The 26,953-nt window shown below is 38.6% G+C and overlaps 1 protein-coding gene across 5 annotated transcripts in view; it reads left to right on the top strand.

Annotated features, from left to right (window-relative positions):
* LOC106092859 (protogenin) overlaps positions 1-26,953 on the top strand; it is a 329,167-nt gene that overhangs the window by 279,594 nt on the left and 22,620 nt on the right. For all 5 annotated transcript variants that reach the window (XM_059363406.1, XM_059363403.1, XM_059363404.1 and 2 more), the window contains exons 3-6: positions 16,172-16,309; positions 16,384-16,584; positions 22,365-22,512; positions 23,604-23,672. In XM_059363406.1, coding sequence (XP_059219389.1) covers positions 16,172-16,309; positions 16,384-16,584; positions 22,365-22,512; positions 23,604-23,672 — 556 coding nt within the window. The remainder of the gene's footprint in view (positions 1-16,171; positions 16,310-16,383; positions 16,585-22,364; positions 22,513-23,603; positions 23,673-26,953) is intronic.

The following is a 26,953-nucleotide window of genomic DNA, read 5'->3' as shown; positions in this document are numbered from 1 at the left end:
ATGCATTGGGCAGCTTTCCTTTGTAAAGGGTGATTTTTTTGAGGTTAGGATTTTCATGCATTAGTATTTGACAGATCACGTGGGATTTCAGACATGGTGTCAAAGAGAAAGATGCTCAGTATGCTTTGACATTTCATCATGAATAGACTTACTAACGAGCAACGCTTGCAAATCATTGAATTTTATTACCAAAATCAGTGTTCGGTTCGAAATGTGTTCATTCACCGTAACGTTGCGTCCAACAGCATCTTTGAAAAAATACGGTCCAATGATTCCACCAGCGTACAAACCACACCAAACAGTGCATTTTTCGGGATGCATGGGCAGTTCTTGAACGGCTTCTGGTTGCTCTTCACTCCAAATGCGGCAATTTTGCTTATTTACGTAGCCATTCAACCAGAAATGAGCCTCATCGCTGAACAAAATTTGTCGATTCACTGAAAATGATTTCACTGAAAATGATTCACTGAAAATGATTTGCAAGCGTTGCTCGTTAGTAAGTCTATTCATGATGAAATGTCAAAGCATACTGAGTAGCTTTCTCTTTGACACCATGTCTGAAATCCCACGTGATCTGTCAAATGCTAATGCATGAAAATCCTAACCTCAAAAAAATCACCCTTTATATAGGTAGGGTAGCTGACACGAAGTGTTGACAATTCAAACGTCTACTTTCTTTGCCCAAAATGTTTTGATTGATTCACATAACAAAAATTCAAGTTATTCAAATTTAAGAATCCATCAGCCAAAAAAAAATAGTTGCAAGCAGTATAAATGTAATCTACTGGCATTTTGCTCCATTCCCGTACAATGGCCATCTTTTTCTCATCCATACTGGAATATTTTTTAGTCCATATTTTGCTGTCTAAAATGGCCCAAATATTAAAATTCAACATTGGCATCTTGCGAATTTGACAGACACTGTGCATGTGGATGAAATAAAGTGCGGAAAATAATTTTTTTATCCATGGTTTACTACTGAAATATTTGCGAACCCACGTCTCCAAAGCAGCTTCCAAAATGTTTTCCCTATAATAATTTGCATTTACTTCGAGAGTGGCCATCGCCCGATACAACTGCCCAATCCATCACTTGTGGTGGAAAATGAATTCGGTCGGCCGTTGTTTTAGTTAACGAGTTAACGAATAGTTCAATTGGGAAATTTTTCGCCACGTTCGCGTGACCTTATTATTGCAACGATTTATAAAGGTCACCGTTGCGCAGAGGTTAGCATGTCCGTCTATGGCGCTGAATGCCTAGGTGAGAAGTAAAATAGAGAAATCGATTTATATGGGAGCTGTATCGGGCTAGATACCGATTCAGACCACAATAAACACGTATGTTAATGGTCATGAGAGAATCCGTCGTACAAAATTTCAGGCAAATCGGATAATAATTGCGACCTCTAGAGGCTCAAGAAGTCAAGATCCCAGATCGGTTTATATGGCAGCTATATCTGGTAATGAACCGATTTGAACCATATTTGACACAGTTGTTGGATATCATAACAAACTACTACGTACCACAATTCATTCAAATTGGATAAGAATTGCGCCCTCTAGAGGCTCAAGAAGTCAAGACCGCAGATCGGTTTATATGACAGCTATATAAGGTTATGGACCGATTTGGATCATACTTGGCACGGTTATTGGATATCGTAACAAAACACGTCGTGCAAAATTTCATTCCAATCGGATAAGAATTGCGCACTCTAGAGGCTCAAGAAGTCAAGACCCAAGATCGGTTTATATGGCAGCTATATCAAAACATGGACCGATATGGCCCATTTACAATACCAACTGACCTACACTAATAAGAAGTATTTGTGCAAAATTTCAAGCGGCTAGCTTTGCTCCTTCGGAAGATAGTGTGCTTTCGACAGACAGACGGACGGACGGACCGACGGACATTGCTAAATCGACATAAAATTTCACGACGATCAAGAATATATATACTTTATGGGGTCTCAGACGAATATTTCGAGTAGTTACAATCAGAATGACAAAATTAGTATACCCCCATCTTATGGTGGACGGTATAAAAATTTTCAGAGTTGGTTTTCCCCTCTTAATTCTGGCAACATTTGTGAGGTACTATGCCATGTAAAAGAGGTATAGCACTGCTGTACGCCGTTCGGACTCGGCTATAAAAAGTAGGGGCCTTATCATTGAGCTTAAGCTTGGATCGGACAGCACTCATTGATATGTGAGAAGTTTGCCCCCTGTTCCTTAGTGGAATGTTCATGGGCAAGTTTGCAATTTGTATTTATGGTGCGATATAGTGTGGTATGGATGGAAGAAATGGAAGAAGTTTCCGATCTCATACATATGGCGACACTTGAGGCCGAGTGCTAGGCACTGCTGCATTGCCATCTGAAAGTTCATGCTATATGGATAGATCAAAGCTAGAGGACTGAGTGCGCCTGGGGGTCTACATTGAGTACTCAGGAACCGAGATCTGTTTCCGTCTGCCTGACCACTGTACTGCAGGCCGAGACCCGGGCGATCACGGACTACGCTAGGTGGTGTGGTGTTAAAGCAAGGAAGTAGAGTGTGAACGTCTTAACGAAAAAATACCTGTAAGGAAAGCCAAAAGTCGGTCGGTGCCGATTATATTATACCCTACACCACCTAGTGTATGTAGTACTTTTATATGTATAACTTATCTCGAAATCTATTCAGACTTTAAATTGGATACCAAGTGAAATAGCAATTTAGAACCTTGTAAGATTTTCCTACCATAAGACAAAAGATTTGGATTTCCACATCTTTAAAAGGTTATATCGGATAAAAGATTATATGGGAGTTATATCGAAACCTGTGCCAAGTTTAATGACACATATCGGATAAAATATCCATATCGGATAAAATATACGCATTGGAGCTACATCTAAATTAGGACCGATTTTAATGAAATTTTGCGAAATTCAGACTCATGCAAAATCGGATGAAAATTGTGGATTCTACAACCTTAAAAGGCCACATCGGATAAACGGTATATATGGGAGCTATATCTAAACCGATTTTTATGAAACCCCATGCTAAATTTTGTAACGATCGGACGAAAATTGTGGCTTCTACAGCCTTAAAATGCCATATCGTATGAAATATATGTAAAGGAGATATATCTTAATCTGAACCGATTTTTATGAAATTTTGCACACATATGAAAACGTTAAATAAAGCTTCAACAGCCTTAAACGTCCATATCGGATGAAAGATATATATGGGTGCTATATCTAAATCTGGACCGATTTTCATGAAATTTTCCACACATATTAGGACGTCAAATAAAACACCTCGCGCAAAATATTTTAAAGATCGGACTTAAACTGTGGCTTCTACACCCTATAAGTCCATATGGGATGAAAGATATATATGGGAGCTATATCTAAATCTGGACCGATTTTTATGAAATTTTGCACACATATGTAGACCTCAAATAAAATACCCAACGCCGAATTTTGGCATAAAGATGTCGAGATGGCAGAAAGACGTCGAGGGGCTTTACTTAACTCACTGTCCAAAATTTCGGCGACATCGGACAATAAATGCGTCTTTTATGGGCCCAAAACCTTAAATCCTGAGATCGGTCTATATGGCAGCAATAACCAAATCCGGACCGCCGGGCCAAATTAACGAAGAATATCGACTGACCTACGCAACTCACTGTCTCAAATTTCAGCAAAATCGGATAATAAAGGTGGCTTTATGACCTAAGACCCTAAATCGGCGGATAGGTCTATATGGGAGTTGTATCAAGATATAGTCCTATATAGCCCATCTTCGAACTTAATCTGCTTATGGACATTTCGATGTGTTGCAAACGGAATGACAAAATGAATATACTCCCATCCTTCGGTGGTGGGTATAAAAATTAATTAAAGACAAAATTAGTTTAAGGATAAAACAAATTCTGAGGCAAATGCTTTTGGTGGATTTTGAACATTATAACGAGCTGGAATTTAAACATATAACATGCAGCTTTCATTTCTAGTTTGAAAGATATACCAGAGTGAGCGTTCTCCAGTGAGACGTATTTTTAATATCCATTTCTTTGTATTTTGAAATAAAAAATTATATTGAAAATCTAAATTCCCATTTCCAAAAACGATCCAACTAGGCTCAAATCAATCCTTTTGTGATTGTAAGCAAAGAAGGAAGGGCCGAAATTAATACATTTATACTTGTAGATTGTTTTTGTGCTTGATTGGCTGGTCAAAATTGCACTTCACTGTATTCGATTACGTGTTCAGAGAAGTCGAGGCAGCCAAGTGGGCGAAATGAAAAATTGAAAATTTATAAATTTCGTACAATTTGCTCACATGAAGTGGAACTTTTCGGATGAAAAGTTGAAATACATACGCTTAGATATGTATACAAGCCGTCTGCACACGATTGCAAAAATATATTCAAGTGGGTAATCAAGAAAATTTAAAAAACAAACGTGGTAAATGGATGCTTTTTGAATTTTTTGACTTTATTGAACTATTTTTTGAGGGGGTTCATGGGGGTTCACACAATCGGAAAAGCGCCTTCTATAGGCTTAAGAACTCAAATCAAGAGTTTGGCTTATATGGAATTAAACCAGGTTATATACCGATTTGGATCATACTTGGTGACTTCTGCCAAAGCAAAAGTCATTATTCAGCCAAATCGAATAATAATTCTAACCTTTGGAGGCTCAAGATATTAAGACCGATCTCTCGATAGACCGATCTCTCGATTTAAGGTTTTAGGCCTCTAAAAGGCGCATTTATTGTCGGATTTCGCCGATGTTTGGAACAGTGAGTTGCGTTAGGCTCTTCGACAACTTTCTGCAATTTGGCCCAGATCGGTTCAAATTTGGATATAGTTGCCATATAGACCGATCTCTCGATTTAAGGTTTTGAGCCCATAAAAGGCGATTTAAAATCATGGTCCCATAAAAGGCACATTTACAGTCCGATTTCGTCGAAATTTGCCACAATGGCTTATGTTAGGCTTTTCGACATCCGTGTCGTAAATGATTCAGATCGGTCTATATTTGGATATGGCTACCAAAAAGACCATTATTTTGTTCTCAAAATTGAGCAATGACTTGTACTTATTAGACCATCAATATCCGTGTCAAATTTGGTTCAAATCGGAGCATATTTCGATAAAACTGCTATGGGGCATAGCTTATGCATTTTTCACCGGATTATGATGAAAGGTGGTTTATATACCCGAGGTGGTGAGTATCCAAAGTTAGGCCCGGTCGAACTTAACGCCTTTTTACTTGTTCTATATTACAGTCAAATATACCTCTGTGCAGTGCAAAATTTTAGAGCTCTTATTTATATTTGTTCAACAAATACAGTAAGAGGCAACACTGTGCGGCGTGTCACAGGCCGGCTCCTTGACATGGCTGCTATGTGAGGTAGACATGGCATAGTACCTCATAAACGCCAGCAGTAGGAGGGGATAATCAAATGTAAATTTGTCCATGAACATTCCATCAAAGATATTGGGCAAACTTCTCAGATTTCAACGAGTGCTGCCCGATTTAAATTTAAGCTCATTGATAAGGGCCCTCCCAACGGTGTGCAACAATGCGACACCTCTTTGGGGAGAGAAATTGTTTTCTGATATTCTCACCTGGATTTGAACATAGGCCTGGTAATTGCCGAAGTGTAGTAACCAGACCTAATGCTACCTTTGGACTAAGATGTTGGTGCCTCTTGCGTTCTAGTCCCACCCTTCAACTATTATATTGGGTTGCCCAAAAAGTAATTGCGGATTTTTTAAAAGAAAGTAAATGCATTTTTAATAAAACTTAGAATGAACTTTAATCAAATATACCTTTTTTAAATTTTTTTTCTAAAGCAAGCTAAATGTAACAGCTGATAACTGACAGAAGAAAGAATGCAATTACAGAGTCACAAGCAGTGAAAAAATTTGTCAACGCCGACTATATGAAAAATCCGCAATTACTTTTTGGGCAACCCAATACATTAAAATGTTCTTGGATTACCCACAATGTTTGCGCTAACCAACTAATAAGTTCCTCGTGGAATGAAAAAAGTAAGAGCGTGTTAAGTTCGGCCGGGTCAAATCTAATATACCCTCCACCATGGATAGCATTTCTCGAGTTCTTTGCGCGGTACCGAAAAAGATTTAGGCACACAAAGAATAATGAATTAGAACTGTTATACTATTGGAGCTATATTAAGTCCGAATGGGACTAGCGGACCATAAATAAATTGAATATTGAAGACCATAGTAGAACTCATTGTGTAATATTTCAGTCCATTCGTATAAGAATTGCGCGTTGTTGGGGCTCAAGAAGCAAAATCGTGAGATTTGTATATATGGGAGCTGTATCAAGATATAGATCGATTCAGATCATATTTGACACAAATGGTGAGGGTCATAGGAGAAGCCGTTGTACAAAATTTCTGCCAAATCGAATAGGAATTGCGCCCTCTATAGTCTCAAGAAGTCAAGATCCCACATCAGTATATATGGCAGCTATATCAGGTTACAGACCGTTTTGCGCCATACTAAGCACAGTTATTGAAAGCCATAACAAAACATCTCATGCAAAATTTCAGTCAAATCGGATGAGAATTGCGCCCTCTAGAGGCTCAAGAATTCAAGATCCTAGATCGGTTTATATGGCAGCTATACCAGATTATGAACCGATTTAAACCAAAGTTGTTGGAAGTTATAACAGAACACCACGTGCAAAATTACAGCCGAATCATATGAGGCTCAAAAACTCAAAATCCTAGATCGGTTTATATAGCAACATTATCAGGTTATGAAACGCTTTAAACAATACTTAGCCCAGTTGTTGAAAGTGATACCAAAACACCATGTGCAAAATTTCAGTCAAATTGGACTAGAATCGCGCCCACTAGAGGCTCAAGAAATCAAGACCCAAGATCAGTTTATATGGCAGCTATATCAAAACATGGACCGATTTGGCCCATTTACAATCCCAACCGAACTACACTAAAAACAAAAGTATTTGTGCAAAATTTCAAGCGGCTAGCTGTACTTCTTCGAAAGATAGCGTGCTTTCGACAGGCAGGCGGACGGATGGACGGACGAACGGACAGATGGACGGAAAAATTTCAAGCGGCTAGTTTTACGCCTTCGAAAGTTAGCGTGCTTTCGACAGACAGACGGACAGACGAACGGACATGGCTAGATCGACATTAAATGTCATGTCGATCACGAATATATTGGGTTGCCCAAAATGTAATTGCGGATTTTTCATATAGTCGGCGTTGACAAATTTTTACACAGCTTGTGACTCTGTGATTGCATTCTTTCTTCTGTCAGTTATCAGCTGTTACTTTTAGGTTGCTTTAGAAAAAAAGTGTAAAAAAATATATTTGATTAAAGTTCATTCTAAGTATTATTAAAAATGCATTTACTTTCTTTTAAAAAATTCGCAATTACTTTTTGGGCAACCCAATATTCTTTATGGGGTCTTAGGCGAATATTTCCAGGAGTTACAAACAGAATGACGAAATTAGTATACCCCCATCCTATGATGGAGGGAATAATAACAATCTTTCACCACTGCTGTGGTACATTATATCCATATATATATAATAATTACAAGAAGGACCCGTTGATAAGTATATGGATCGACTACGACTCACTTTCTGAGTCGATTTAGCTGTGTCCGTCTGTCCATGTTAATTTGTGTACAAAGTACAGGTCGCAGTTTTCATCCGAGCGTCTTAAAATTTGATACAGCCATGTTTTTGACCTAGAGCTATTGAGCCTATTGAAATTGGGAAAAAGTCGGTTCAGATTTGGATATAGTGCCCATGTATATTTTCGTCCGATTTGCAGTAATAATGCAATAAAATGGACCGATTCTCTCGAGATTTGGCAGGAAGGATTTTCTTACGACTCTCGACATCACTGGTGATTTTCAGGAAAATCGGTTCAGATTTAGATAAAGCTCTCATATATATATATATATATATATATATATATATATATATATATATATATATATATATATATATATATATATATATATATATATATATATATATATATATATATATATATATATATATATATATATATATATATATATATATATATATATATATATATATATATATCACCCGATTTTCATTCCTAGAGCCACTGCAAGCGCATATATTGACCAATCTTCCCAAAACTTCGTACAACGCTTTTCTTGATGACTTCCTCAATGTTTGTATAGTTTGTCCATAATCGGTTCAGATTTGGATAAAGCTCACATATTAATGTTCGTCCGATTTACAGAAATATTGCAATAAAGTGCCCATTTGTTAATCGAGTCTCTCGAAATTTGGCAGGAAGGATTTTTCTCTTGACTCTCGACATTACTCGTGAATATCATAGAAATTGGCCCAGATTTAGATATAGCTGTCATATATGCATATCCCCCGATTTTCACTCGAAGAGCCACTGCATGGGCATTTATTGACCAATCGTGACAAAATTTTGCACAACGCTTTCCTGGACGACTAGCACAATACCTGAGAAGTTTGCTCGAAGTCGAGTCAGATTTTGATATAGCTCCCATATATATGTTCGCCAGATTTTGGGTAATTTGCAATAACGTTGTCATTTGGTAACCGTAGCTATTACAGTTTGAACATATTTGTTCGAAATTTGATACGGATTGTTTAATGAGCCATCAAAAACCATCCGCCGAGGTCCATCAAAATTGGTTCAGAATTGAATATAGCTCCCACATTGTGCTTATAGGGTAGGTGTAGGGTATTATACAGTCGGCACCGCCCGACTTTTGCCCTTCCTTACTGGTTTTATTAACTCTCTATTTAAATAAGTGTTTAGGCTTTACAATCTTGATTTAGTAATTTTTATTAAAATTAAGATTTTACGTTACCTATTTTATTAAACATTCATGCCATGCACAACTCGTTTGTGATTTTTCAATTAAGTGGAAATAGAGATACGCTTGGATGTATCACATAAATTACTTTGGGATACGTTATTAGTTTGCAGATTACTAAACGAATACGTTCTTCTCTAATTGTATACCCATATATGTTTGAGTCTATGCATTTACAGAATAGCGATGAAAAATTGGGTTTTTTTTGGTTAAAAAAATCCATCATCGTACATCATAGGCTGGTGTATTTTCAACCGAGCTGTTAACGATTTTTATTTGATTTTTTATTAGCTTATAAAAACAAGTCAAAAAGGCAATATGCATAAAGGCATTTGCCATGTAAGCCGCATTATACCAAAACGAACAATTTAAGCAAAGTTTAGTTATGGCAGCAGCTAGTAATTAAATTCAAAATTTAATCCATTTAGATCCTGCAATTTATCCTCTTAAACGGTTTACACCGTTTTTAAAAGCCCAATAGTGTGTGAAGCTGTAAAGCAAATCGCATATGCTTTATAGATATGAGATTAATTTCAAAGACCATTGTGGCCAAAAACGTAGCAGATTAGGTTAGATTGAAAAGAGGGTGCGGACATAAATCCACCCCATGCCACTAAGGGTATATACCTAAGCCAGAAATAGGCTTTTCTATATGCTAACAAGGAAGAGCGTGCTAAGTTCGGCCGGGCCGAATCTTATATACCCTCCATCATGGATCGCATTTGTAGCGTTCTATGCGCGGTATCTCTTTTTAGGCAAACAAAGAATACTATATAAGAACTGTTATGCTATTGGAACTATTGGGTTGCCCAAAAAGTAATTGCGGATTTTTTAAAAGAAAGTAAATGCATTTTTAATAAAACTTAGAATGAACTTTAATCAAATATACTTTTTTTACACTTTTTTTCTAAAGCAAGCTAAAAGTAACAGCTGATAACTGACAGAAGAAAGAATGCAATTACAGAGTCACAAGCTGTGAAAAAATTTGTCAACGCCGACTATATGAAAAATCCGCAATTACTTTTTGGGCAACCCATATCGGATGAGAATTGCGCCCTCAAGAGGCTCAAAAAGTCAAGACCCAAGATCGGTTTATATGACAGCTATATCAAAACATTGACCGATATGGCCCATTTACAATCCCAAACGACTTACACTAATAAGAAATATTTGTGCAAAATTTCAAGCGGCTAGCTTTACTCCTTCGAAAGTTAGCGTGCTTTCTACAGACAGACGGACGGACAGACGGACGGACATGGCTAGATCGACATAAAATGTCACGACGGTCGAGAATATATATACTTTATGGGGTCTCAGACGAATATTTCGAGTAGTTACGAACAGAATGACTAAATTAGTATACCCCCATCTTATGGTGGAAGGTATAAAAACCCGAAAATGTTGCAATCCTGAATGTGAATCTAATTGGAATACATCGAACAGGTTGTGTCTTTAACTCGTGGTTTTTATACAGTATTGGGAAGACTAAGCATAAACTCAAACTTCTTCTTTTACCCTCTTTGCTGTGCACATCAGACCGAATATAAAATAGAAGGGAACCAGGCCAACCAGAAAATAGCTCGCAATTAACCACTTTTGACTTTAAAGTACTCCAACCGGTCACATTTACTTGTGGAGTTCTAACGAATTCATCGCCTATCTTCCCCTCCGTTATCATGAGTTCAACTGCGGACATAACCTCGGCAACGAGTTGTATTAGAGGAACATCGATACTATTCGGTTTAATCGACCCAACGGCCACCTCCGAGCACCCAGAGAAGTGCCAGCATCCAGTAGCTACAGCGTCTCAGAGCCAGACTACTTCCAGGTTCCGTCATCTCTAGCACATTTCCAATGGTTTTTCGATCCTAGGAAAGCAATCTGCGTAATCTTCTCGACGTATTCACTCCCTCGATAGCCCCCAAACATTTATCCATAAGGCCTTCTTGTACTTATTTAGGGACTCCCTTTGTAAGTCCCAGTCAGCACGTAGCTTGGTTTTATTTGCCTAATAATTAAACCTTCTCGAAGTCTGGCTATGTCTCCTTAAGTCCCCGTTCCGCAAACAGTCCTCGATTTCCTACCTGGATATGTCAGAGGGTAGTTCTCCTCATAACTACCCAACATGTCCGCTTTCACAAGGTTCACTGCCAATTCAAGTTCGCTTTTATCCACCAACACTGGATGGGGACATCCAAGTAGCCTGGAGGGACTCAGGAGGTAAGAACCTTCCCCCGGAGATATTATTCGATAGACAAAAGGGCTGATCATCATTGCTTTAGAAAAATATTTTCGAAGGTTCGCTGCCAATTCAAGTTCGCTTTTTTATATCCACCAACAAAGAATGGGGGCACCCACGTAGCCAGGAGGGACACAGGAGGCCTCATCCCCCAGAAATATTTTTCAAAAGACAAAGGAGCTGATCATCGCTGCTTAAGAAAAATGTTTGCATGGGTTCGCTGCCAATTCAAGTTCGCTTTTATATCCACCAACACAGAATTGGGCCACCCACGTAGCCAGGAGGGACACAGGAGGCAAGCCCCATCCCCCAGAAATAATAATAATAATAACACAGGATGGGGCCACCCACGTAACCAGGAGGGACACAGGAGGCAAGCCCCATCCCCCGGAAATATTTTTCGAAAGACAAAAGGGCTGGTCATCGCTGCTTTAGAAAAATATTTTCGGAGGTTGGGGCATGCCTCCGGTGCAACCTTGGCTAGGTCGGTGTCCCAATACGGCTACCAAAGGGAACTTAAATGGCAGCGAACCTGATGACAGGGGCTATATTGAGTAGTTATGAGGGAACTGCCCTCAAACATGTCCAGATAAGAAATCGCACCCTGTTTGGTGGAATGGGGACTTGGGGAGACTTACACAGATTACGAGGAGGCTCTATAAGCCAAGCTACGTCAGGATTGGGACCTATACAGGGAGTCCCCAAAGAAGTTCAATAGGGCCTTATGCGTTTGTTTTTGGCGAGTCGTTAAAGGGAGTGAATAAGTTCTCAGGATTCCGCAGATTGATTTCCAAAGATCGGAAAGCCATTGGAAACATTCTAAGAGATGACGGAACATGGACAGGTTCTAGCTTGGAGACGCTCGAGCTACTGGGTGCTACGCAGTTCTCTGAGTGCTCAGACGCGGCCGGTGGTTTCTCTGACACAACACATTCGTTCGTGTTTAAGGATATGATAACAGAGGATACATTTCAGGAAACCCTACGTACGACGGCGAAGTGGGCTACCGAAAGTGGTCTAGGCGTAAATCCGTCTTAAGATCGAAGTTGTTCTTTCAGCAGATACAAGTTACCCACAGCGGTATCTGCCTTCTTGGGAGGAGAGAATGTTCCATTTAGTTCAGGACCAACTGGGGTAACGAAAAATTGTTTCAACTTGGGAGTTTTAGCTTTGAGTTTAAAGAAATCAAATTTTTTTTGTTTAAAATATTTCTTTTAACAATGTTTTGGTTGTTTCCCTTTTGAGACGGGCTCAATGATCGGAGATTTTTTTTGCAAATGGAAAAAGAAAGCCAGAGTTCCAACGTTTCATTTAAAGGGCATGCTTCTACCATTGCACTGCATACTAATTAGTGAGTATGTGGAAGCATGTAATCTTTTGGTGGCATCGCAGTCTGGTGAGGCCTCTGGCAAAGACCGACTTTTATGGGCTTAAGACCCTAAATCGGCAGATCGATCCTTATAACAGCTATATCCAAATATTGTCCGATCTATATCATATTTGGGTCGGATGTCGGGAGTCTCAATACAACTTCGAGTTTTAAATTCCAGCAAAATCGGATAATAAATGCGTCGTTTATGGGCTTTAGACCCTATGTCGCCAGATCGGCCTATATGGCGGTTTTATCTAAATATATGGTCCAATCTCGACCATATTCGCTTCGTATGACGGGAGGCTCAAAACAACTCACTGTTTCAAATTGCAGCAAAAATCAGGTAATAAATGCGGTTTTTATGGGTTTAAGACTCTAAATCTTCATATCGGTCTATATGGCAGCTATATTCAAATATGGTCTGTTATGGGTCGGTCACGAACTTATTCTGTGTGAAGAAAAAAAAAAGGATCTGTGCCACATTTCAGCTCAATATCTCAATTTATGAACGACGACGATCAGAAAAATATGTACTCCGTCTTACAAACGGAATGACCAAATGGAGATACCCCCATTTTATACCCACCGACATAGGATTTATGGCGGTGGGTATAAAAATTGAAACTTCGTTCAGAAAAGCCTACGCAAACGAAAATATTTAACAAATAAGTAAAAAGGCGTTAAGTTCGTCAGTGCCAAACTTTGAATACCCACCACCTCGGATATATATATAAACCACCTTTCGTCAAAATCCAGTGAAAATGCATACCTTATGCCCCATAGCAGCTATATCGAAATATGTTCCGATTTGGACCAAATACTTTGTTCAATTGTGGATAACAATATATTGATCTTTTTAGTAGCTATATCTAAAAATAAACCGATCTGAACCATAAACGACACAGATGTCGAAAAGTCTAACATAAATCACTGTGTCAAATTTCAGTGAAGTCGAATTATAAATGCGCTTTTTATTGGGCCAAGACTTTAAATCAAGATATCGGTCTATATGGCTGATATATCCCAATCTAGACCGATCAGAGAAAAATTGAAGAAGAATGTCGAAGGGCCTAACACAACTCACTGATCCAAATTTTGGCAAAATCGCACAATAAATGCGCCTTTTATGGGCCCAAGACCTTAAATCGAAACATCGGTCTATATGGCAGCTATATCCAAATCTGGACCGATCTGAGCCAAATTGAAGAAAGATGTCGAAGGCCCTAACACAACTTACTGCCCCAAATTTCGGCGACATCGGACTATACGACATATATATCCAAATCTGGACCGATCTGAGCCAAATTGAAAGAATGTCGGAGGGCGCAACTCAACTCCCAAATTTTGGCGATACGGACAATAAATGCGACTTTTATGAGCCCAAAACCTTACATCGAGAGATCGCTTTAGATGGCAGCTATATTCAAATCTGGACCGATCTGGGCCAAACTAAAGAAGGATGTCTAAAAGCCTAACGCCACTCACTGTCCTAAATTCTGGCAAAATCGGACAATAAATGGCAAAATCGGACAATAAATAAGGGCCCAAGACCTTAAATCGGCGGATCGGTCTATATGGCAGCTATATCCAAATCTGAACCGATCTGGGCCAAATTGAAGAAGGATGTCGAAAAGCCTAACACAACTCACTGTCCCATATTTCTACGCCATCGGACAATAAATGCGACTTTTATGGACCCAAAACCTTAAATCGAGAGATCGGTCTATATGGCAGCTATATCCAAATCTGAACCGATCAAGGCCAAATTGTAGAAGGATGTTGAAGGGCCTAACATAACTCATTGTCCCAAATTTCGGCAACATCGGACAATAAATGCGCCTTTTATGGTCCCAAAACCTTAAATCGAGATTCGCAATGACTGTCCCAAATTCTGGCAAAATCGGACAATAAATGGCAAAATCGGAGAATAAATAAGGGCCCAATACCTTAAATCGGCGGATCGGTCTATATGGCAGCTATATCCAAATCTGGACCGATCTAGGCCAAATTGAAGAAGGATGTCGACTGCCCTAACACAACTCACTGTCCTAAATTTCTGCAAAATCTTTTCCTGTTCATAAGCGGGTTAAATTCGATTATGGGCTATATCGGGCTATATCTTGATATAGCCCCCATATAGACCGATCCGCCGATTTAGGGTCTTAGGCCCATAAAAGTCACATTTATTATCCGATTTTGTTGAAAATTGGGATAGTGAGTTGTGCTAAGGGCTTCGACATCCTTCTTCAATTCAATTCAGATCGGTCGACCGATCTCTCGATTTAAGGTCTCGCGCCCATTAAAGGCGCATTTATTGTCCGATTTCGCCGAAAGGTGAAGGTGAGTTGTGTTAGAGCCTTCGACATCCTTCTTAAATCTGGCTCAGATCGGTCCAGATTTGGATATAGCTGTCATATAGACCGATCTCTCGATTTAGGGTCTTGGGCCCATAAAAGCCACATTTATTATCCCATTTTACTGAATATTGGGACAGTGAGTTGAGTTAGGCCCCTCGACATGTTTCTGCAATTTGGGTCAGATCGGTTCAGATTTGGATATAACTGCTATATAGACCGATCTCTGGATTAAAGATTTTGGGCCCATAAAAGCCGCATTTATTGTCCGATGTCCAGATTTGAATATAGATGCCATATAGACCCATCTGTCGATTTAAAGTCTAGGCCGCTTAAAAGCCGCATTTATATTTCGATATTTCGGAAATTTGACACAGTGACTTATGTTAGGCTTTACGACATCCGTGTCGTATATGATTCAGATCGGTCTATATTTCGATATAGCTACCACAAATACCAATAATTTGTTCTATAAAATTGAACAATGACTTGTACTTCTTAGACCATTCAATGTCCGTGCCGAATTTGGTCCAAATCGGACCATGTTTCGATATAGCTGCTATGTGGGCATAAAGTTTGAATTTTTTACCGGATTATGACGAAATGTGGCTTACATGTATACCCTAGGTGGTGGGTACCCAAAGTTCGGCCCGTGCGAACTTAACGCCTTTTTATTTGTTAGAGATTACTTCTTTAGTATTTAGTTTTTAAACCTAACCTATAATGTGTAAAAAACTAATTCAACATAGGGTTAATTATAATACTAGCAGCATTTGTGTATACTTGCCTCTGGGACGCAGGATTATGGCAAACGGTTCCCATATCTAAGTTTGGTTAGTTCATAGTGACATTCTGAAATCAGACTTACTTAGACAAATCTTGTACATTTTGATACCACAGAAGCGACAGACTTAATTCTCTATGAGGAATCGTATCCTCGATCTTCGCACTGGTAATAAAAGCTCAAGCTTCAGTAAAGAAAATTAAATTTATGTAAACGAAACCAAATCTAGATTTAAGACTTTTACATTACTGCCTCATTAATTTCTAATAATATAGACGCACAAAAACGACATCTTACAAAACTATTTGAAGTGTGCATAAATTGTCAAATAAATAGAAATATTTTGGTTTATACTTAACAAGATACTCACTTTGTATCTCCATATCAATAGTCAGGTAATGACACATACTCGTAAATACTCAAATGTTAAGGCAACAACAATGTTAAAATATTTTGATATATTGTTTTCAATGATGTGTCATAAACAGATACTTCAATTAATGTGAGTTGTTTTTGTTTTGTTACAGTCAACGGCAATTCGGCACAGAGTCAGAGACCATTTCTGCAAATCGAAAGTCCCTCCATCACAAGACTGGTCCTAACCAAACCTCATCTACCGCATTATCTGTCATGCAAGGCGACCATCGATGAATCCTATTATCAAAGTGAGTATGCATGTGAATATTTAACAACAACATTGTCAAGAACATTCTGAGTTGCCTCCTTCCTTTCTCTGCAGATGAGACCAATTACTTCTATACTTGGTTCTTTAATGATAATATCCTGAAATCGCTGCCAAGGAAGCTCAATGACTACTATGTTTACCGAAATGGAACGTTACGTTTGCCGCCAGCGGAGAAAGTCAGCGGAGTGTATAGATGTAAAATCAATGCCAATGAAACTGCGGTTATATCCGAGAGTATAACTGTAGAATATCCGGGTGAGTAAATACGAAAAAGAACTAAGTAAGCGGTAAGCCATCGAAGGTATTTGACTACCTCAAACCAACAATAAAATAACAAAACGAGTGAACGCAATAAGATTGACCGGGCCGAACTTTCAACGCTACGGATATAAATATATATTGCACATTGGAGTGGTCCAAAAAGCAAAAAAAGGATTTTTATACCCACCACCGTAGGATAGGGGGTATATTCATTTAGTCATTTCCGACCCTACAATATATATATTTCGGATCGTCGTAAAATTCTAAGACGATTTAACGATGTCCGTATGTCTGTCCGTCTATCCGTCTGCCTGTTGTAATCGCTCTACAGCCTTCAAAAATTGAGATATTGAGCTGGAATTTGACACAGAATCGTCTTTCTTGAACGGACCATATTTGGATATAGCTGCTATATAGACCGATTTTCCGATAAAGGGTCTAATGCCCATAAAAACTTTAGTTTTCAACCGATGTAGCTAAAATTTGAAACAGTGAGTAGTTTAAGTAGTTCCCGATAACTGACCCAAATATGGTTCAGATCGGACTATATTTAGATATAGACCGATCTCCCTATAAAAGTTCTGAAGACCATAAAAGCTTTATTTATTACCTGATGTCGCTGAAATTTGAAAAAGTACGGTTCAGATCGAACTATATTTAGATATATATGTCATATAGACCTATTTCCCAATAAAGGGTCTGAAGGCCATAATAGCTTTAATTATTACTAGATTTCGCTGAAATTTAAAACAGTGGGTTAATTTAAGCCTCCCGACATCTGAACCGAACATGGTTCAGAACGAACTATATTTAGATATAGCTGCCATATAGACCGATCTCACGATATGGGGTCTGAAGGCCATAAAGCTTTATTTTTTTCCGATTTTGCTGAAATTTAGAATTGTGCGCAGTTTTAAGCCTCTCAACATCCGACCCAAATATGGTACAGATCGGATTATATTTAGATATAGCTGCCATATAGACCGATCTCCAGATAAAGGGTCTGAAGCCCATAAAAGCTTTATTTTTTAACCGATTTCGCTGAAATTTAAAACAGTGGATTACTTTAAGCCTCCGGACATCTGATCTAAAATATGGTTCAGAACGGACTATATTTAGAGATAGCTGTCATACAGACCGATCTCCCGATAGAGGGTCTGAAGCCCATAAAAGCTTTATTTTTTAACCGATTTCGCTGAAATTTGAAACGGTGGGTAGTTTTACGCCTCCCAACATAGGACCCAAATATGGTTAAGATCGTACTATAATTAGATATAGCTGTCATATAGACCGATAAAGGGTCTGAAGGCCATAATAGCTTTATTTATTACCCGATTTACCGGAAATTTTAAACAGTGAGTAGGTAAAGACCTCCCAACTTCCGACCTAAATATGGCTCATCTCACTATATTTAGATATAGCTACCATATAGACCGATCTGCCGATAAAGGGTCTGAAGGCCATAAAAACTTTATTTTTTATCCGATTTCACTGAAATTTAGGCCTCTCCAGATCCGACTCAAATATGGTACAGATTGGACTATATTTAGATATAGCTGCCATATAGACCGATCTCTCGATAAAGGGTCTGAAGGCCATAATAGCTTTATTTATTACCCGATTTCGCTGAAATTTAAAACAGTGGGTTACCTTAAGCCTCCCGATATCTGATCTAAAATATGGTTCAGATCGGACTATATTCCGATATAGCTGCCATATAGACCTCCCAACATCCGATCTTAATATGGCTCAGATCGGACTATATTTAGATATAGCTGCCATATAGACCGATCTGCCCATAAAAGCTTTATTAATTACCAGATTTCGCTGAAATTTTAAACAGTGAGTTTTTCTGAGCCTCACGATATCCGATCTTCATATGGTTCAGATCGGTTTATAATTCGATATATCTGCCAAAGAGGCCAATATTTTGTTCTACAAAATTGAATAGTGACATATAGATTATACCACTTAATGTCCGTGCCAAATTGGGGTGCTGCTAAGTTATCCAATTTTCACCGGATTGCGACAACAGGGGGTTTACACATCTACCCTAGGTGGTGGGTATCCAAAGTTCGGCCCGGACGAACTTAATGCCTTTTTACTTGTTTTAGTTTTTTTTTTACCTTCAAATTTGTATAGCTTTTATCTGAAAACACCCGAACACTTTGCAGCAAAACTGTTGTAAATTTTATCAGTAATCCAAAACATTAAACAAAATGAAAATTTAACTACAAATGCCTTAGCTAAATTACAAAAAAATAAGTATAAGCGTGCTAATTTCGGCCGGGCCGAATCTTGTATATCCTCCACCATGGATCGCATTTGTCGAGTTGTCTTCCCGGCATCTCTTCTTAGGCAAAAAAAGGATATAAGAAAAAATTTGCTCTGCTATTAGAGCGATATCAAGATATGGTGCGGTTTGGACCACAATTAAATTATATGTTGGAGACCTGTGTAAAATGTCAGCCAATTCGAATAAGTATTGCACCGTTTGGGGGCTCAAGAAGTAAAATAGAGAGATCGATTTATATGGGAGCTATATCAGGCTATAGACCGATTCAGACCATAATAAATACGTATGTTGATGGGCATGAGAGGATCCGTCGTACATAATTTCAGGCAAATCGGATTATAATTGCGACCCCTATAGAGGCTCAAGAAGTCAAGATCTCAGATCGGTTTTATGGCAGCTATATCAGGTTATGAACTGATTTGAACCTTTTTTGACACAGTTGCTGAAAATCATAATAAAATACATCGTGCAAAACTTCAGCCAAATCGGATAAGAACTGCGCCCTCTAGAAGCTCAAGAAGTCAAGTCCCCAGATCTGTTTATATGACAGCTATTGGGTTGCCCAAAAAGTAATTACGGATTGTTTAAAAGAAAGTAAATGCATTTTTAATAAAACTTAGAATGAACTTTAATCAACTATACTTTTTTACACTTTTTTTCTAAAGCAAGCTAAAAGTAACAGCTGATAACTGACAGAAGAAAGAATGCAATTACAGATTCACAAGCTGTAAAAAAATTTGTCAACGCCGACTATATGAAAAATCCGCAATTACTTTTTGGGCAACCCAATATATCAGGTTATGAATCGATTTAAATCATACTTGACGCAGTTGTTGGATATCACAACAAAATACTTCGTGCAAAAATTCATTCAAATCGGATAATAATTGTGCCCTCTAGAGGCTCAAGATGTCAAGACCCAAGATCGGTTTATATGACAGCTATATCTGGTTATGAACCGAGTTGAACCTTATTTAACATAGTTGCTGAAAGTCATATTAAAATACGTCGTGCAAAATTTCACCCAAATCGGATAGAAATTGGGCTCTCTAAAAACTCAAGAAGGCAAGACCCCAGATCGTTTTATATGACAGCTATATCAAGTTATTAACCGATTTGAACCATACTTAGCACAGTTGTTGGATATCATAATAAAATAATTTGTGCAAAATTTCATTCCAATCGGATAATAATTGCGCACTCTAGAGGCTCTAGAAGTCAAAACCCAATATCAGTTTATATGGCAGCTATATCAGATTATGGACCGATTTAAACCATACTTAGCACAGTTGTTGGATATTATAACAAAACACGTCGTGCCAAATTTCATTCCAATCGGACAAGAATTGCGCACTCTAGAGGCTCAAGAAGTCAAGACCCAGATCGGTTTATATGGCAGCTATATCAAAACATGGACCGATATGGCCCATTTACAATACCAACCGGCCTACACTAATAAGAAGTATTTGTGCAAACTTTCAAGCGGCTAGCTTTACGCCTTCGGAAGTTAGCGTGCGTTCGACAGACAGACGGACATGGCTAGATCGACATAAAATGTCACTACGATCAAGAATATATATACTTTATGGGGTCTCAGACGAATATTTCGAGTAGTTACAAACAGAATGACGAAATTAGTATACCCCCCCATTTATGGTGGAGGGTATAAAAAGTATAAAATTTATTATGACAAACTTCGAAGGCCAAGGCAATTGAGTAAAGTAGGTACTATGGAGAAGCGGATTAAGTGGCCACCAAGACGACCATTACAACCACAGTGGTGGTGGAGGGTATAAAAATTAAAAAAAATACTTTTTTTATAACTAACACCGAAGGATAGGCATATATTCATATTGTCATCCCGTTTGCAACATATCGAAATATCCATTTCCGACCCTATGACTATTGATCTGCGTAAAAATCTAAGACGATCTAGTAAAGTACGTCCGTCTGTCTGTTCGTTTGTCTGTTGAAATCACGCTACAGTCTTTAAATATAGAGATATTGAGCGGAAACTTTGCACTGATTCTTTTTTGTCCATAGCCAGGTAAAGTTAGAAGATGGGCTATATCGGACTATATCTTCATATAGCCCCTATATAGACCGATCGGTCGATTTAGCCAGGTTAAGTTAGAAGATGTGCCATATCGGACTATATCTTCATATAGCCCCTATATAGACCGATCGGTCGATTTAAGATCTTAGGCTTATAAAAACCACATTTTCTATTCGATTTCGCTGAAACTTGAGACAGAGAGTTGTGTTAGGCCATACAAAAACCTTCTTCAATTTGGCTCCGATCGGTCCAGATTTGAATTTAACTACCATATAGACCGATCTCTTGATTTAAGGTTTTGGGCCCATAAAAGGCGCATTTATTGTCCGATTTCGCCGAAATTTAGGACAGTTAGTTGTGTTACGTCCTTCAACATCTTTCTGCAATTTGGCTCAGAACGGTTCAGATTTGGATAAAGCTACCATATAGCCCTATCACACGATTTAAGGTTTTAGGCCTGCAATTTGAGACAGTGAGTTGTGTTTAGGCCCTTTGACATTCTTCTTTAATTTGGTCTCGATCGGTTCAGATTTGGATATAGCTGCCATATAGACCGATGTCTCGATTTAAAGTCTTGGCCCCATGAAAGGCGTATTTATAATCTGATTACGCTAAAAAATGACACGGTGACTTATGTTAGGCTTCCCGACATCCGTGTTGTATATGGTTCAGATGGGTCTATATTTGGATATAGCTACCAAAAAGACCAATATTTTGTTCTACAAAATTGAACAATGACTTGTACTTATTAGATCACTCAATGTCCGTGACGAATTTGGTGCAAATCGGACCATATTTCGATATACACATATTCCCTAGGTGGTGGGTTCCCAAGATTCGACCTCACCAAACTTACCACGCTTTTACTTGTTTTTAATTTTTTTTACCTCCAAACTGGATATCTTTTATCTGAAAAACACCTGAACTCTGTGCAGCAAACTTGTTGTAAATTTTGTCAGCAATCCAAATCATGAATTAAAAATCAAAATTTAGCCACAAATGCCTTCGCTAAATTACAAAAAAAAAAATTGTAAATATTGTAGAACTCAAGCGTTCTTTTTTAAGGGATTTTTGCGTACTAGCCAAAAAAAGCGGACCACACACAAGGATTTGGCAACCCGAAGGAAATTTCGAAATGTTGATGTGACCAAATGGTCACCTAGAGCCTTGAAATTGATCACACAACCTCATTAATACCTCAGCTCATACCGTTTAAAATTTCATAAGAGTTACCTTTAACCGTTATGGCAATAAAAGGCCAGTTTTTCTTAACCTTATAAATCCCAGCCAAAATTAAAGCGTTTTTACTTGTTAAATATCTCTGCATTCCAACCAAATTAAGTCATTATGCAATTTATTAATTTTCCTTATAGATCCTCCATTTAATCACATTAATATGTGTGTTTTCTTCTTCTTTTTCAGTGCTCAAACGTCGCCCGGCAAATATTAATTTAACGGCATTTACAGGTTTAACATATACATTAAATTGCCCCGTTTACAGTGTCCCCCCAGCCAATGTGACTTGGTTCTATGGAAATGTATCGTTATCGAAAATTTCCAATGACAACAGGCGAGTAGAATTCAAAGGCCGACTCACACACACACCCACACGCATCCCACGGCCGGAAGTAGTTTCCAACACAACACCCACAAAAAACACCCAAGCACGCAAAAACATTTTTTACATTGTGAGATGGATGACAGCTCATTTTCGTAGTCCTTATATGCAAAGTGTTGCCATTAGTGAATATTTCTGTAACATGTTAAAAGGCAATGGTTTTTGAAAGGGATGGCCATGTAGAATTTGAGAGCTTGGTATACCAAGGGAACGATTCGATTGCCAGGAATATTACCCAGGTAAAGGTATTACGATTAATCAGCATTGGATAACTGCCAAATGGCCATTGCTCTAGGAGGCCATCAAAACGAATTCACTGCCATGAATAATGAAATGGGCATCTATACGCTTCAAGGCATAAGGACAGAAGAACCCCTCCATCATAAAGCGTTTCAGCAGGGACTCTGACCGAGTCCAAGCAGTAAACGGTAACTGCATAAACTCGACTAGTCAAGTCGGTTGGTTAAATCGCCTCAAGTTTTGGTGAACACGAACCGTTGGCACACCACACAATACCTTTTCAAATTTTCAGTTAACCTCGACTAGCTTGTCTCCAACTTGTGAAAACGAGAAGTCATCCAGATGATACAGCAATTTAAAATGAATCACCCTATCAAGTCGCAGGTCTTAGGTTCATATCTAAGTTAGCAAATCGTAATCGACATTTTCCAAAATTGGTAACACTGACCATATCGCACCTATGATGCAATCCTTTGAGCATATGGCAAATATGCGGCCCTGTTGAGAGCCTTGTTAACATGTCTACCCCTGCCTATGTTGGAACATTGCCATGTTGCGGGTGTTCATTGCTGGGTTGGTTGATGTTACACCAAACAAAACCGTTGGATGTGTGTGCTTCTGATGGCTGTTAATTATTTTTGTTCTTTAAAGTTTTTTAGCGAGTTGATGTTGTTGTTGTTGATTTTGTTTTGTATCGTTTTCAGAGTTTTGATGAGTTTGAATATGTATTTGTATGTGTAATCGGATATTGGTTTTTCCTTTCCTATTTTTTTTTTTTTGGTTTTTGGTTGTGCTTTTTACAGTTTCCTGCTCTTGTCGAATGGCAGTTTGGTTTTGCGAAAGGCTAAGGAGCGAGACGCCGGCAAATACAAGTGAGTATGAAACCGAAATGACGCGATGCCACGATACAATGTGAGCGTTGATGGTTGTTGGTAATGTGAGTTGATTATGTTTGCCAAAGGCTATGGCTTTTGATATTTTATAAAGTTACATATTTCCAATTTGATATGATGAAACCAGGACGAAAGAAACCCAAGCACACACACACACACACACATACACAGCCACACACATACGCCCAAATATATAAATGGCTATTATTGAAAAAGAGGAAACCTTTAACTAGTATGGCAAAGTTTTCAGCTCATTTTGTGTGCAGTAATGGTTTCGACAGTCTTAACAAGAAAGTTTAAGTTTTGCAAATGCCAAATTGATTGAACATAAAATTTATGGAATTTTAAGAATTTTTTATAGTGGGAGAAACTACTTTACAAAGCAATAAATATATACACTGAACAGTGTACACATATTATGTCTTCCTTTTATAAAAGTTTTGGAACATAATATTTGAATGCACTCATAGAAATTAGCAAACACAGCAAAAATGTTTGCTGTAACAGCAGAAAGTCTGCTGATAATGGGAGAGCAGTAATTTGTTGCTAAAACAGCAAACATTTTCTGCTGTCTTCAAATTTTAAAAAAGTTAAAAAAATCTCAAATATGTATTTCACTAAAGCGTATTACAGTTGTGCCGTTTCGACTGTGTATAGACTCAAAAACGGCTGAAACGATTTTCATGACATTTTCAAAGATAGTAGAGTTTCTGCCCTTGGTGAAAATAGGGAACTATATATTTTTATATCCGAAGGCAGGGCGGACCCTCCCCCTAAGACAAATTTTCAAAAACGACAGATCTCGGAGATGGGTGCACCGATTTAAGGGAATTTTTGTATGCCACCGTATCATAAGGTGGCAAAAACACGAAATTGGTAAAAATTTTAGGGTCAAATAACCTGCCCCCAGATTATTTGACATCCCAAAACCCAACCGAAAGGACATGTTTACCGATTAGGACAATATGGGTATCAAACGAAACGTATTTAAGAGTATAGTACAAACTTAGCATTAAAATGTCACCTTTAGTGTCAGGGTGTCACCCACCCCCAAAGACACTACCAAACAGGACACATCTACCGCTTGGGCAAAATGGGTATCAAATGAAAAGCATTTAAAAGTAGAGTCGTAGCTGACATAAAAATGCATAACTTGCCCTGTTGGGAAAATATGGATATAAAAGAAGTAAACAGGCGTGGGCCGAACTTTGGATACCCACCACCTCGGGTATATATGTAAACCACCTTTCATCAAAATCCGGTGAAAATTGCATACCTTATGTCCCATAGCAGTTATATCGAAATATGTTCCGATTTAGATCAACTACTAATAAGTACAGTAGCTATATCTAAAAATAAACCGATCATAATCCCATGGCAGTCGGTTGTATGTACCGGATTGACCCGATGAATTCCTTTATCGGCAAGGGCTGCCGACTCAGTGTACCACACACTGCTACGACAACAACAACAAAATAAACCAATTTAAACAATATACGACACGAATGTCGAAAAGCCTAACATAAGTCACTGTGTCAGATTTCAGTGAAATCGGATTATAAATGCGCCTTTTATGGGGCCAAGACTTGAATTAAAGATTTCGGTCTACTTGGCAGCTATATCCAAATCTGAATCGATTTGGGCCAAGTTGCAGAAAAATTCCGAAGAGCGTAACACAACTCACTGTGCCAACTCACTCGGCAACATCGGACAATAAGTGCGCCTTTTATGGGCCCAAAACCTTAAATCGAGAAATCGGTCTATATGGCAGCTTTATTCAAATCTGGACCGATCTGGACCAAATTGAAGAAGAACGTCGAAGAGCCTAACTTAACTCACTGTCCAAAATTTCAGCGACATTGGACAATAAATGCGCTTTTTATGGCCCCAAAACCTAAAACCGAGAGATCGGTCCATATGGCAGCTATATCCAAATCTTGACCCATCTGTGCCATATTGCAGGAGTATGTTAAGGGGCCTAACACAGCTCCCTGTCCCAAATTTCGGCGACATTGGACAATAAATGCCCAAAACCTTAAATCGAGAAATCGGTCTATAGGCAGCTATATCCAAATCTGAACCGATCAGGGCCTAATAGAAGGAAGATGTCGATGTTCCTAAGACAACTCACTGTCCCAAATTTCAGCAAAAACGAATAATAAATATGGCTTTTATGGGCCTAAGACCATAAATCGGAGGATCGGTCTATATAGCATATCCAAATCTAGACCGATCTGAGCCAAATTGACAAAGGATGTCGAAGGCCCTAACACAACGATGTTCCTAAGACAACTCACTGTCCCAAATTTCAGCAAAATCGGATAATAAATGTGGCTTTAATGGGCCTAAGACCCTAAATCGGAGGATTGGTCTATATGGCAGCTATATCCAAATCTGAACCGATCTGGGCCAAATTGACGAAGGATGTCGAAGGCCCTAACACAACGATGTTCCTAAGACAACTCACTGTCCTAAATTTCAGCAAAATTTGATAATAAATGTGGCTTTTATGGGTCTATGACCCTAAATCGGAGGATCGGTCTATATGGCAGCTATATCCAAATCTGGATCGATCTGAGCCAAATTAACGAAGGATATCGAAGGGCCGTATATAACTCACTTTCCCAAATTTCAGCAAAATCCGATGATAAATGTGGCTTTTATGGGCCTATGACCCAAAATCGGCGGATCGGTCTATATGGGGGCTATATCAAAATATAGTCCGATATAGTCCATATTCAATCTTATCCTGCTTATGGACACAAAAAGAATCTATGCAAAATTTCAGCTCAAGATCTCCATTTTTAAAGACTGTAGCGTGATTTCAGCGGACAGAAGGGCAGACGAACGGACTAGCTAGATCGTCTTAGATTTTTACGCTGATCAAGAATATATATACTTAATAGGATCGGAAATGGATATTTCGATGTGTTGCTAACGGAATGACAAAATGAATATACCCCCATCCTTCGGTGGTGGGTATAAAAAGGGTCTTTTACCATAGCCAAACTGCTAAAGCAATAAACAAGGTTAGGTTTGGTTGAAAAGAGGATGCGGATATTAATCCACCCCATGCCACAATGGACATACACTTAAGACATGTTTCAACAATCATATCAATGAGTGCAGTCCGAGTCCGAACGGCGTGCCGCAGTGCGACACCTCTTTGGAGAGAAGTTTTACATTACATAGTACCTCACAAATGTTGCTAGCATAAGGAGGGGAGAACCACCACTGCAAATTTTTTCTGATGGTCTTGC

This window comes from Stomoxys calcitrans, chromosome 2 (assembly GCF_963082655.1).
Source record: "Stomoxys calcitrans chromosome 2, idStoCalc2.1, whole genome shotgun sequence".
Lineage (NCBI taxonomy): Eukaryota > Metazoa > Arthropoda > Insecta > Diptera > Muscidae > Stomoxys > Stomoxys calcitrans.
This window is presented reverse-complemented; position numbering and strand designations above follow the sequence as displayed.